Source organism: Pinus tabuliformis, chromosome 4_1, assembly GCF_031772625.1.
Source record: "Pinus tabuliformis cultivar Carrire ecotype Pingquan chromosome 4_1, CPIR1, whole genome shotgun sequence".
NCBI lineage: Eukaryota > Viridiplantae > Streptophyta > Pinopsida > Pinales > Pinaceae > Pinus > Pinus tabuliformis.
In genome coordinates, this window is record NC_142303.1 from 366,434,815 (window position 1) to 366,449,046 (window position 14,232).

General features: G+C 34.0%; 1 protein-coding gene and 1 non-coding gene across 2 annotated transcripts; one reads left to right on the forward strand and one right to left on the reverse strand.

Annotated features, from left to right (window-relative positions):
- Positions 1–9,798: 9,798 nt before the first annotated feature.
- On the reverse strand, positions 9,799–12,785 carry LOC149175837 (putative glycosyltransferase 2). Its single transcript, XM_089422963.1, has 2 exons — positions 12,054–12,785; positions 9,799–10,457 (listed from the first exon to the last, which is right to left on the reverse strand). Exons 1-2 carry the CDS (start codon positions 12,777–12,779, stop codon positions 9,945–9,947), a joined length of 1,239 nt encoding a protein of 412 aa, XP_089279089.1. The 5' UTR covers positions 12,780–12,785; the 3' UTR covers positions 9,799–9,944.
- A 536-nt stretch (positions 12,786–13,321) lies between these two features.
- Positions 13,322–13,444, forward strand: LOC149175838 (U6atac minor spliceosomal RNA). Its single transcript, XR_016258973.1, has one exon. It is a non-coding gene; the product is annotated as a U6atac minor spliceosomal RNA (small nuclear RNA).
- The last annotated feature ends 788 nt before the right edge of the window (positions 13,445–14,232 follow it).

The following is a 14,232-nucleotide window of genomic DNA, read 5'->3' on the forward strand; positions in this document are numbered from 1 at the left end:
CCCATTTTATATCTGTAGCAGCATTCAGATCGAGTTCCCTTTGGAGATGTGCCCTCCCACCCCGCTTTAGTAGGCACCTGCTTCACATTCATCAGTTTCAGCATAAAAGCATCCAGCTTGGGTTCCATTAGGGAATTTTTGAGGTCTAAAACGGACCTCCTAAGAAAAATGTACAACCAAAATAAACTTTATAAGAACCAATAGGATTCAAGATAATGATGTCAACCATGGGGGATGATTCACCATTTTTTGAGTAAAAAAGTAAAAAAAAAAATAATAAAATAATAAAACTATTTTTTCAATTCGTATTTTCAACTTATCTCCCTAAATTTTTACTCAAATTTCAATTGGGAGCACTCGTTGGATGAAAAATTTAATTCCTCATCCAAGGAATACCCATGTTGCATACTTTCGATGGGCCCTACTACACGAAAAATGAGAAATACTTGAAAAACATGATTGCAATCACATTTTTTCATGTATTTCTCATTTTTCGTGTAGTAGGGCCCATCGAAAGTATGCAACATGGGTAGTCCTTGGATGAGAAAATAAATTTTGCATCCAACGAGCGTTTCTGCTCGAAATGTGAGTAAACCCATAGGGAGATAAGTTGAAAATACGAGTTGAAAAAATAGTTTTTCTTTTTTCTCTCTAAAATTTGATGATGTAATCTAATCTTATTTTATTATTTCCACTATTATTTTATAATTTCCTTAGGAGGCCCATTTTAGACCTCAAAACTCCCCTAATGTTTGGAGACATGCCCTCCCACCCCAATCTACATAGGCACCTGCTACTACATCAACAATCAGCATCACATTTATGGGTCATCCCCACAAAATCCTTGTCATCGAAGTCCATTTGCTGCGACATTGTTAGTATCACAATTCGTCGCAAGCATTATAGGGTATCTCTATCCTCGGATCTTTGTTATTCATGGTTATGGGTGATCCACAAACCCACACTTCATCGAAGTCCATTTTCTAGGTCGCACACTGTTAGTATCACAATTGGTCACAAGCATTATAAGGTATCTCTATCCTCGGATCTTCGTTTTTCATGGTTATGGGTCTTCCACAAAACCACACTTTATCGAAGTCCATTTTCTAGGTCGCACATTGTTAGTATCATAGTTTTTCACAAGCATTATAGGGTATCTCTATCCTTGGATCTTTATTCATCATAATTATGGGTTAACCACACCAAACCCTTCTCTTTAGTGGCTCTTCATATTCAAAATATGCTTCTCAGGAGGGAACTTAACGCAATGGAGGCCATTGCTTCTTAAGGAGGGAGGGATAATCTGAATGGAAAATGGCATCCACCCATGGTATTCATCCACCCATGGAATTTACCCATGATATTGTAAGTGGAATCCACCCATGGTATTTTCCCATGGTATTGTAAGTGGCATCAACCCTTAGTATTCATCCTCCATGGTATTTATCCACTCATAGAATTTACCCATGGTATTTTAAGTAGCATCCACCCATGGTATTCATTCACCCATGGTATTTACCCACCCATGGAATTTACCTGTGGTATTGTGACCAAAAAAGGCTATAAGTAACAAGTTGCATTCTGTAAAAAGACATATTGTCCACCACAATGTAGCTTTTACATTTATTCGCTATTTTAATAAAACAAATCTTGGCGGTTTTGTTTAATGTGTGTTCTCTTATTTTCTTCTGGCATTTCAATTTTCAAACCTTAGGGGCTCCATCCCCAAGATCCATTTCAATTTTTTAGATCTTAGGGGCCTCCCCCAAGCTCCAGATCACCAAGTCTCAGCTAGCCTTATAAAAATTGACTAAAAAAAATTTCAATGATGGATTTTCTTTATCATTTCTTCCAAATTCTATACCCTCGAAAGTGCTTCATTCTCAGTTGCACTTTCTTGCTGTAAACTCCATATTTATTCACTTGTTGTTGCTACAATTTTTCTTTGAATTATCTTGTATTTGTTCTAAGTTTGTCTTCTATAGCTTCCTCTTCAATGATTCTTTCACTCATATACTGCTACCACAAATCTTCATCTCCAAATTGTGAGCTTCGCTTTGCTTCTTGTGCTTCATATTCCTGATCTTATTTCTCTTATATTTTTTGATAGTAGAACCTGATCTCTTCTTGACTCCATTGTTGAAAGATTACTTCAACATTTTCTTCTTCTTCTCCACAGATTTCCATGTCTTTCTCTTCACTTTCATAATCAGGTATTGTTGCCTTTTGCCTGTAATCTGCACACTCGAGATCATCATTAGGCTTACATGTAAAATCACAATCACTCATTTATTGGTGGATTCCTCTTGTAGGTTATGTGCTAAGAGACATTGTTTTCCAGGAGATGTATTGATGGATTCCTCCTGTAGGTTGTGTGCTAAGAGACATTGTTTTCCGGGATATGTATTGATGGTTTACTCCTATAGGCTATGTGTTAAGAGACATTGTTGTCCAAGAGATGTATTGATGGATTCCTCTTGTAGGTTGCGTGTTGAGAGACATTGTTGTTCAAGATATGTATTGATGGTTTCCTCCTATAGGCTGTGTGTTGAGAGACATTTTTTTCTTGGAGATGTATTGATGGTTTCCTCCTGTCGGCTTTGTGTCGAGAGACAATGTTGTATGAGAGATGTATTGATGGATTCCTCCTATAGGTTGTGTGTTGAGAGACATTTTTGTCCAGGATATGTATTGATGGATTCCTCCTGTAGGTTGTGCCGAGAGAACTTGTTGTCTGGGAGATGCTTTGAGATGGATGTTATGTAAATTTCCTTATGTTGAGTTTGAAAGAGAGAGAAGCTTAGATTGTGTTATCTTCCTTAGGTTGCGGGCTAAGAGACCTATGGATTGGTCAGGAAGATGAATCTTGAGAGAGAATGAAAAACTACATCCCTAGCTAAGAGGGAGTGTTGAAATATAAGGTAGTTATGGTTGGCATTTTTCATCAAAACGTGGAGAAGAAATGAAATTTTGGATATCTACAAGTCGGCCCATCCTAACTTTACAAGTGAGCTCAATCATCTCTTCAAGTTAGCTTCAAGATGGACATCATGTTGACCCTAATAGGGCTAATTACTCCTCACATGATTCCTAATTACTCTGCTGGAGATCAATTATCCATCTTAGTAGCTTATCAGCCTCTTAAGACATTTCTACATACTGTACTTGTGGTCGTTGATTGAATTTCAATCTTATTTCATTGAAAATTGAGTCAAAACTGTGTCAAATTGCCTTCAACAATGGCTTACTATCACCAGCGCAGCCCAATGAAGGACAGAGTGCGCTGCAATGCACTTCCTGCATAGAGCCAGTGCACTGAAGCGCACTGTCTCTCATTGCAACCTGCGCTGATCCCTTGAGGGTCAATTTCCCATCTAGGAGCTGAAGTTTTGCCAATTTTCTCCTGTTTGAATGATTTGTTGAATGTCAAATGATGTCTTGTCTCTGAAAATATTTTTTCATCTCCTTTGCCAGCCCTACTTAGACTAGGATTGATAAATGTTTCTTATGTATTTACTTTGTCATTTTCAATCTATAGTCGAAAGTTAGTTTTTTGGTCGATTGGTCTTTGTCTAAAGAAAGTGTGGTAAATTCATCTTCTCCTTCGAAAATTGAATTTTCATAAAGTCTTCATTCATGAAAGATTGATGGATTGATGTGTGCATATGGTTAGTCTTTTCGTTGAAAGTGTCATAATTCCTCATTTCTTTGAAAACGAAAGTGTCGTAAAGTCTTCCTTTCCTTGAAAAGAAATTGTCGCAAAATTGTCATTTTTATGAAAAGAGTTTATTGTTGGTTCTTGCATTAGTTTTCCTTTTTGTTCATTCACATTAAGGGAAATCGCAAAGAAATACATACATTTTGCATTGTTCATATTGTATTTTGTGAATGCTTGAAAGAAATAGCTAGGGAAATTGCATTAGATGTGCTCTTTGCACTTTGTCAAAAATTTGATTGCTCTATCCCTACTAGCTAAGGATTTTCATTGTTAAATTGAATGGAAAGAATGCTTACCATATTAGTTGCATTTTAGGAATTGCAAACATACATCACGTGGTGAACCTTGAAACACAAATTCTAAAGAAGATCAACTTAAAATTTATTTGAATTTACCTAATGGAGCATTGTCACCTAACGAAAAACCTTTAGAGGTCTAGGCTAGAGACATGTTCCGGTGTCGTAAAACAAAGCAGTTGTCGCTAACTTGTCTGCAATACATCCTGAGTGTGATACCTCATTCCACATACGTGAGTATATCATAGCTCGTCCACGTACCTTTGGGTATATAGGGCGGTGTTACAGTACGTAAAGTATATGGGAATGCTCTCACTGTGCGGTTTTGCATTAGACAGCACTTATATGGATTGGGACTCCACATACTTTCGGGTATATATGGGAGGACAACACTAGGTTGCTATCCATCCTTAGGTAATCAAGTCGATCGCCTTGTACATTGTGATACACCGAACACAGCATTCGGGGAGATTGCCTACCCATACTTCTTAGTTCACTAGGAGGTATTCTGCAATTCACAGTTGCTTGGTAAACCTTTTGCCTAGATTACCCCTCTTTTGTTTTTTTTATGGTACTTTGATTAAAATAAAATTAATTAACTTCGGATAACATCCTCCACGCTCATTCCTTAGTTGATCTTAGGTTGAAACATATGGCGACAAATCCAGAGTTCAGCAATCAAGGTATTCCTTAAGATGGACATCATGTCGACCCTACTAGTGCTAATTACTCCTCACATGATTCCTATTAATGGGAGGTCATTGGCATTCTTTTTACACACCTTCAACACGAAAATTTGGTTTCCAATTGAAAAATAAATTCGGCCTTCTATTACAGGGATATTCACACGTGCGAAGAAGATAAAGAGGTCTCATTTTGACTGTGATTTGATCTCCTTATAGTGCTCATTGGTAAAGTGACTTGGATCAACCACACTTCTAATTTGGTACTTCTTTTGTGGCTGAAAATTGCATAGAGTCTTTCTCTCCTTTCGTGATATATTTCTGAAGTTGACTTAGGACTTTTTCAGTATATATTCTAGGTTATTCGTTGCTTATTGCAGTGGTGACTTCGACCTCCCATCACAGTGACTTCAGGACTACAATTTGGCCTCCTTATGCAGACCCTCTCATTGGATAGAAATGGAATCTCTCTCTTTATTTGTGCATACCTTGATTGGGTAACTCATTGTTGACTACTTTGGTTTTGTTGGAACAATTTTGATGTACTATTGATGGACATAATCTCTCTCTCGTAAGGAAAGAATTTTTGGGTTTTCCCCGTGTGGGTTTTTCCCTGGTTGTGAGCCTAATCTCGGTGTCTCTTGTCTCATGCTTATTGACTATTGTTCATTGTCTACTATGATCTCTATTTACTTCTCTTGTTGAAGGTTTATTGGTTGAAGTTTTGCATGTATAACTACTTGTTGACTAAAGCATAAAGAAGGAACGATTTATATAAAGAGAAGTAGTTATCAATTGTGAAAAACTATTTTAGTCATAGCAACACTAGAAAATCAACATTGTATCAGAGCTAAGATCAAGATTTTCAGTAACTTGAAGATAATTGTTTGCTCCAAGGTTTACACATTTATGAAGTGATCACAGTAAAGAACAAGGAATTGTTTGTACTAGTGTTAAAGGCAGAGACAGCTAGATCAAGAGCCAAATTAGAAGAGATATTTTTATTGGCTACTTTTGTGCAAATCACAATAAGATCAAACCTTTGAAATAAGGTCACGGTCATGGGCTTGGGATTTGAGTTTTTTGAAATGTATAGAAGGGTCGAATACGCACACTTTAGGTAGACACATCATCCTTCAAGATGTCTGAGGTGCATATGTACAAGGAAGAATGAAACATGTAATTACAAGTTTTGTGGACTAGTAGCATTTATCCTAGCCAGCAAAAAAAAGCACCTTATAGAAGGATCTAGACCACAATAATCAGAGGCATTTTAGGCCTAGTATAAAAATATTCCTACAATCATCAATGCATATTTTATATGGACATCTTGAAGGATGGGTAGTAGCTTCAAGCGAAGCCTTGAAAGCATAAAAAAAAATAGAATAAGGAAAATATACTTACAAGTTCAAGAGAAATTGAGGAATTCATACAATATTGGGAAGACCATCCAAGTAAGGGACAAAGTTTGGTTGCATCTTAGTAAAGAAAGGATATAGATACCAAGGAAGAGAATAAAAGTCCTAAGACATGGACCTTTCAAAATATTGGAGAAGTAGGAAACAATATTTGTATACTCAACTTTACAAAGAAAAGAGATAGAAATATATTGTAGAGGATAATAGAATATATGAGTGTCACTAGCTTCAAAATAAGCTTGGACATTATTGTAATATGCATTGTACTCACCATAATATAAAAAAAATAAAAAGTACAATCCTTCATTGAATAATAGATTTAACATATGGGTTTCCAAGATAAATATTTTTTTCTAATTTAATAACTTTATTGTAATATATTCAATATATCATAGCAATTAAAAAAAATTCAATAATATATTTTTATTTATGTGAAAACATTAAAATACAAAATTTGACAAATCAAACATTAAAATATCTAGAGATATTTCCAAATTAGTCATAGTAGATAAACTAATAAAATGGTGAAATTTAAATAACCATACAAACTAAATTAAAAGAAACAAACAATACCAATGCATATAATCAATATTTATAATAACTTAACCAATTGAAAAAATAAACTATTATTTTACAATCCCCTATTAAGAAATTGTAATATCTATCCCATGTAATGTGCGTCCTTTTTACCCATTCAAATTAAATAAATACAATGCCCAAACATATATTCATGGTTTATTAAAAAAAATAACAAAATAGAAAAAGTATATCCTACCAGGACAAATAGACACTATCATTAAAAATTTGGAAAATATGTGAACGCGGGTTATAAGTGTGGATAGAAAAACTACTTTTAATGAGAATATTCTCATCACTTTCAAATTCAAATAATAGTTTCCTTTTCTTTTAAAATAATAAAAAATTGATATATGTTTTAAAACGTTTTTAAGCCATCAAAAATGATAATTATATAAAAAATTATATTATTACTCTAAAAAAAACACACTAAATTTTAAATATAAATTATTTTTTAAATCATAAAATAAAATTTTAATTATGGTAGATTAAGTTGGTTAAAGTTATTATGCTTTAAGTATGTTTATTTTGGAATAGAGTTTCTAGAATTTTAATTTAATTATTAAGTGGATGGTATGCATTTTTTTTTGTAAGTTTGGTAATACATTCCATTACTTTTTCAAAAAAAATAGGAGAAAACAACTTCAGCATCCATCACCATATGGTCTCAACCTGCCCATAGGGAAACCAGGTTTGTTGATCATCTGATAGCATTATAAGCCATCCAAAATCTAAATAGTTTGAAATTGTCCATATATGCAATTATAGCATGCCATCCAAAATCTAAATAGTTTGAAATTGTCCATATATGCAATTATAGCATGCCATCCAAAATCTAAATAGTTTGAAATTGTCCATCCATGCAATTATAACTTGAGAATCATTTCCCCTCCTTTGACTAATAAACTATACCATATATATCAAAAATCATTTCTATAAATCTATATACTATTAAACCTGGACACCCAAAACATCATAATTATCACAAATAGACTAGTCATTAGAAGATTCTACAGGAGTTGGGTCCTTAGCACTGGAACTTGGAAGCTCAGTCTGAGGCAAGCAGGGGATATTCTTTTCAATGTGGGTGAAACGTGCATTCTATTGCCAGATCTAGTATTGGAAAAGTTGAAATTCCCCATGTATATCTTGAATCTCTTCTTTGGCACCTAAGCTACCCTCATTCCTCGTCATCATAGCCTTTGCTATGAGGATTTTCACTATCCAATATGTAAACAACGATTGTTGACACTGTGAACAATGACCATGGGTGTGGCCTAGATCCGGGACTGAATTTCCCAGTTCCTCTACCAACTCCTGGTCGCTTATGTTTCCATGAGTAATGTTATATGTTTCTATTTCCTCCTTGGCTTGACAGGCCCTTGGATGGGTTGATGTTCTGTAAGATCGGGCAACTGCCAAGCTAGACTATGACTGAGACTCATTTCATTAGAGGTTGGAGTGCATGCTCTGCCACCCCCACGTTCGTGGCCTCGACCTTGTCCTCTACCAGCCGGAGGAACACTGCAACAACAAGAAGTCGCACAAGCCATATCACACAGAATGGTACAAAATCTTTGAGAAACAGAAGCCCTTGAGTCATTTCTTGTATTGACACCTGCACAAAGATGGTTTGGGTGTCGCCTGCAGAGACCTTTAAAACCCCTTAGCTTATTTGATGCACCCGCATAGGCTATAGGAGCATGTAAATAGTAAAAGCTTCTATTTAACCATAAACAAAGGAAACTTTCCTCTTTTTCTTCCTGGTCATTAATTAGACCCCCCCGTTGCCCCCTTCAGTCATTTGAGATATCAGAACATGAAAGTTTTTACATTCTCCCTGCCAAGTGGACAACATATTATTAGACCCAGTCGGATCCAATTTTCCATCAGTTAACATAACATTATAAGTTATAGACCCGGAATTTAACTGATCTTCGAAAACACGACATAGGGTATCATCCTCCCAGGTTGGGCAGGAGACCTTATTGTTAACAATCCCCATGGTTAGGCGGTTCAAGGTATACCCATCTCTAGAGATGGAATTAAGTGAGTCAAATCCGACCCCACCCTTTAGCATTGGACCCAAGGTAGCGTAGTACCACATAACTAAGCAGAAACCCAACCAAGCACAAAGTTTAGACTTATCAATGATTTAAGGGCTCACGGTACTACTAGGATTCACATACCATAATAACCTGATATGGCTGCGATGGTATCTCTCCTCTGTTATTAGTGTTGGATCAGTATTGTCTTTGTCAAGAGCAACCCTGGGATGGTGCTTTTGGTCTCCTAAAAGACCCCTTGAATTTCCTTCAATTTCATCTACCGGCAAGTTGAGTTGCCAAAATGCCATATCCCTTGTAATCTTATGAATTAAATTCCTTGTTAGACTTTGCATACTCTAGCTCGTGTGGGAATGGTCGCGCCATGACCTGAGGTGTACCACCATTAATTCCATAGTGATGGTGCAGATCCCATCACCCCTCCTCTCTTTTCATTCACCCGGATCAGGGAAAGTGGATGGTATGCATTTAATTTCCATAGAATATTCTAGAATATTATTAATAGTGTACACAAATAAAAAGATGATATTTATCTCCAAAGTAGTTTTTTTTTAATTATTTAATTAATTAAAAAAATGCCATATGAACAAGTGTTGGATGGAATAAGTTATGATTTTTTGGACATGTAGTATTGATAAGCCATGTTATTGGCCCATGGTATTGTAATAAGGCCTATTTACATTAAGAATCTCCATGTTAAAGTGGGGTAAATCTCCATGGATAAGAATCTTGTCCCATGTTTTCTCAAATGTATATATGTTTAACTTTTTGTAATTATTAATAATAATAATTTGAAATAAAGTTACAATTTAGATAGTTTTTATGATTTTTAATGTTTTGATATCTATCTATGTTTACCAACTATTTAATTTATATAGCTAAACTAGTTTAAATTTAAATTTAAAAAATATAATAAATAAATGATTTATAAATTATTTTCTATAATTACTTAAAATTTGATTAAAAAAATATTAATTTTGTAAAATTAAATTATATAAAATACAAATCAATGTCATGAAACGAGAACCTTTTTCCCAAAATAAATCTCTCCCTTTTTATTTTTCCCTTCCACTGTTATTTGGAAACTATAACAGGCTCTGTAATCATACTATTTTCTTAAAAATGAACTGAATAGGAATGTTATCTTCAAGAATGAGAGTTGTACAAAATGGGAAAATACCCACTCATCACTGAGGTAACGATGAGATGGGCTGAAGCGAAGAAGTGGAGAGATTGGAATGCCTGAGTCCCACAAGCGCAAGCAACTGGTTGTCTGCAAAATTGAACGCTCTCTCGAAGCCGTGAGAGCATCGGTCGGTGATAGCCAGTCCACCACAGAAGTTACATCCACAAAAATGAGTGACGAATGACCGCTTTTCTTTTCCTTGCATGATCTCCTCGTATTTATCTACAATGTAATCCCAGTACCCATGCAAGCTGTAACCCGCCTCCAGGAAAGTCTTCACCTCCGATTCTTTTCTGTTCTGATTCAGAAGGTATACCAATGCGCTCTGGTCGTCAGGATCCCAATCCTGCGGTCTACTTTTTATAACAGAATTCATGGCCTCCTTGGACTTCACAATGTTTTCGGGCGCCCCCAGCGCGCTCCAGTTTTGAAGAAATGTGTAGGACCATTCGCAATTGCGGATCAGGAAAACTCCTGCGTTCAGTGCCATCCAATCCGGCTCCTTTGCGTAAACCTACAAGATGATAGAGTTCCATGTTAGGTATTATATGCTGGAAATACCTCATTGCATTATCTTACTCGTGTTTTTTTAAATCAATAATAAAAAAATTAAATCAGTTCAGAGAGTTATAATAAATATTTTAAAAGGAAACTTTTAATTTGTTAATTTAAGCTGAGTATGTTTTGATTCCGAGAAATTTTTATGTAATAATTATATCAAAATCCATATGTGGACGCTTCTTTCAGGGTCACCACAAGATTTTATAAATAATAAAAAATTAGTAGCAAGTTACATGTAAATATATATTGTTTTATATGAATTTAAATTTAAATTTATTATACATAAAAAAAATTATATAAATGTTATATTATTTTAAACAAATAAATTTTTAAATAAAAATCAACCGAACAAATAAACATAAATACATTTATTTTAAATTTATATATATTTATATTTATATTTATAGGTTTTTTAATGAAATATTATATTCTGTAAAAGTAGTAACATGAAAGATGGGATAGTCAACAGACTAACAGAGAAAAGCGTATTGCTAAATATCTTATTGAGCATCTTAACTTTTAATTCAGTACTTTAAAATTGTTATCAATCATAAGGAGTCAACACATTAATAAAGGTAAAAAATTGTCAAATATCAGGTTTTTTTAATTTATTTTTTATTTTTTAATAAATATTATATAAAAGGGAAAGTTTTATTTTTTTATATAAAATTAAAATTAACAAATAATATACATATAGATAAAATAAAAATGTTAATAGTTTTAAGGGTTATTTTAAGTCGTCAAAATAAAAATGTTAATAGTTTTAAGGGTTATTTTAAGTCGTCTAGAGTTTGACATAAAGTTATAAAGTTTTAGTTGTTGTTAGCCAGAAGTTTGATTCATAAAGTTTTAGTTGTTGTTAGTCAGAGGCCTCATAATCAAAATTATTAATTTACCATGGAAAAGTATTGCAAAGTTTCCCATACTTTTTTAATAAAAAAACTTTATTTTCTATTTTTTTATAAATAATTATTTTAGTTGTAAATTCAAAAATATTTAATATAGGAGTAAAGTCAACATTTTCATTAAAATTTCCCAAATATTGAAGAATTTAAACAGAAAATATGATAAACATAAAGAAAAATCAACCCTACTTTAACCTGCATCAGATTAGATTCATGTTAATCCCTGATTGGTTAATCAACAAGAGGAGTAAACTAATCCAATGAGAATTTCTGGGCTCCTGAAAGAATAACAACCAATCTATGCACCCTAAATCAGTTGAATGACAATCCGCAGGCTCCTTAAAGAACGGGAAATCTATGCACCTAACATTCTAAGATGAGAATTTCCCCACCCACACTACGCTGTAAATCATAAATCTCTAACTATTTGGAAGCAATCAGATTTGTTTAATCGTATCAAGAAACGGTAACTCTGTTATCCAGCGATCCGTTAACACAATGCAACCAACAGCAAGCTTCTGTGCTGATCACAATTTTGAAGCCACTGAACAATTTTGAAGCCACCGAACAATTTGAAAAAAGCCTAATTCAGTAATACAATTGTGGGATGCCAAATGATAATTAAGAGAGTATAAGTATCATACCTTTTCCCAGAAGCCGGAGACGACGAAATTCTTGTTCCACCCATTGTACGTGTCAAAGGGGATGGAAAAATTGAGATCTGTAAAAATGGCATCTGAGTCCATCCACATGAACCACGTAACAGAAGGGTTGGCTTTCATGAGCCGGAGAAGAAGAGGGTACCTAACCCATGTGCCAGTGAATCCTTTTTCCCACACCTCCAGTGCATACCAGACCTTGCAACCATGCAGATTGCAGTAATCCACTTTGTTTTTGTAAGTCTTCATCATGATATTGGAACCAAGAGCAGTTTTGCAGGGAGAAGATCTTTCCCCTGTAACTATCATGAACGACAGAGGCTGCTCCTGTGCTTGGCCCAGCCCATTCAGCAGCAGCCTGGACGTTGCTGACTGCGTCCTTTTCTCCATTGATGCAGCTTCTGCAGTACTGACAATTTTGGCATCATCGTCATATTCTTGAAGTTCTGAATTCTGTGCAGATTCACTGCCAGATTTGACCACCTCTGCGACATTCACTTTTGGTTGAAGCAAACGATCGGGCTTTTCCAGATCCGATTGGAGCTGTTCGGCCTCCATACTGATCCAGACACTTTGAAAAGATAGCAATAGAGAGCAAATTATGAGACATCCCAATGCCAATGCCATCAGCGGCATCCATTTCACTGGCAAGCGGGATTTCCCCCATGTTGGGTTCGTTCTGTCGTTCTGCCAAGGCATAATTCTCACCATTAGCTCCTCTGATTTGGTAATGCCAGAATTTTGTAGGGCAATAAGTAGGTGATGGGCATGGGTCAGTGTGTGGACCAACTCAATTTCCGTCGCCAGCGACTTTTCTGGAGCCCAGGTGGATTTGTTTTTTTGGGAAGGTAAAGTCTCTTTCGATTCCTCGGATTGGATTATATTATTTTTTAAGATGAAAAGATGTTATTTTATTATAAATATTTTTAATGTGAGATAAATATAAATAAAAAATTTATTGATGGAAAGTGAGTAATATTTTAGTGATTTGAATCGTGTAAAATAAGTTAAGAATTTTATCAATTAAGTTGTGGTCAATTTTTTTTAATATAACATTTGAATCTTTGTAAAATGGTCAAAATTTTGATAATTAAACTGTGAACAAAATTCTTTTCGCAGTAAAATGTGTAATTTATAATGGAAAGTGTTTATAAATTTAATATATATATATATAATAAAATAAATAATATATTATTTTTTATTAAAGGGGAAAATAAATGATTGGTCGTGAAGATGCTCAGCAGTATGTGTAACAGATGGGAGAAAGGATAGATGGTTGGCATCTCCCTCGATAAGGACGGGAATAGTCTTCGGACTCTGTAATCACACACGGTTAAGTCTCTCTATCTCTTCGGACTTTGTAATCACACACGGTTAAGTCTCTCTATCTTTATCAGGTGGATCTCTATTTTTATTAGGTGAATTTTATAATAAGTTTTAGTTTTAGTGGGTAGTTTTTTTGGTCGAAATTTTTTTTTTTATTAATTTATTGGTTTGTTTTGTTTAGAGGTGTGGGTTTAATTTTTTTTAGGTTAATTAGGGTTAGTATTTTGAGTAAGGGTTTTTAAGGGTGTTGAATTTATATATGCAATCAAAAAACTAGTGTAAACAACACAAAGCAAGACCAGTTTTAAAAGACAAATTTTCAAAAAGACTTAATTGTCAACATGATTACACCAATAGTTTCAATTTTAGGACTTTTGTCTTGGACAAGAAAAAACTTGATTGTCAACCTTGTTATACAAATAGTTTCAATTTTTAGGAGTTTTGTCTTCAACCAGTTTTTATGAGATATATTTTTTTTAAATGTTATTTATATGCATTTTGATTTTTCTTTTTAATTATGATATTGATCATCTTAAAAATTTGTTAAAATTATAAGAAATAAGTTTTATTCAAACAAAATTTAAAGTCAAATTTATAAAAGTAAAAGAGAAAGCCGTTTTAAAAGTTATATGTTTCACATTGTAAATGCCATTATGTTGTATAATGCAGATTACAAGTAGTCTAATTATTAGATGAATTTTTTTGTTTTTTTTACTATATTTATATAATTGATTAAATGGTTTATTTCAAGGTATTTTTCTGATTAATTTTAACCCAATTTTAACTAAAATCTTTTAGACATTTTTTAAATTTTTGAGTTTAAGTTATTTAATATGTA

What these genes read in the sequence shown, in the direction of transcription:
- LOC149175837 (XM_089422963.1), bottom strand. Translation starts at nt 12,779, where the DNA reads ATGGTGAGAATTATGCCTTGGCAGAACGACAGAACGAACCCAACATGG. An exon ending in TCTCCGGCTTCTGGGAAAAG is followed by an intron (nt 10,458 to 12,053) that starts GTATGATACTTA and finishes ATCATCTTGTAG; the next exon opens with GTTTACGCAAAGGAGCCGGA.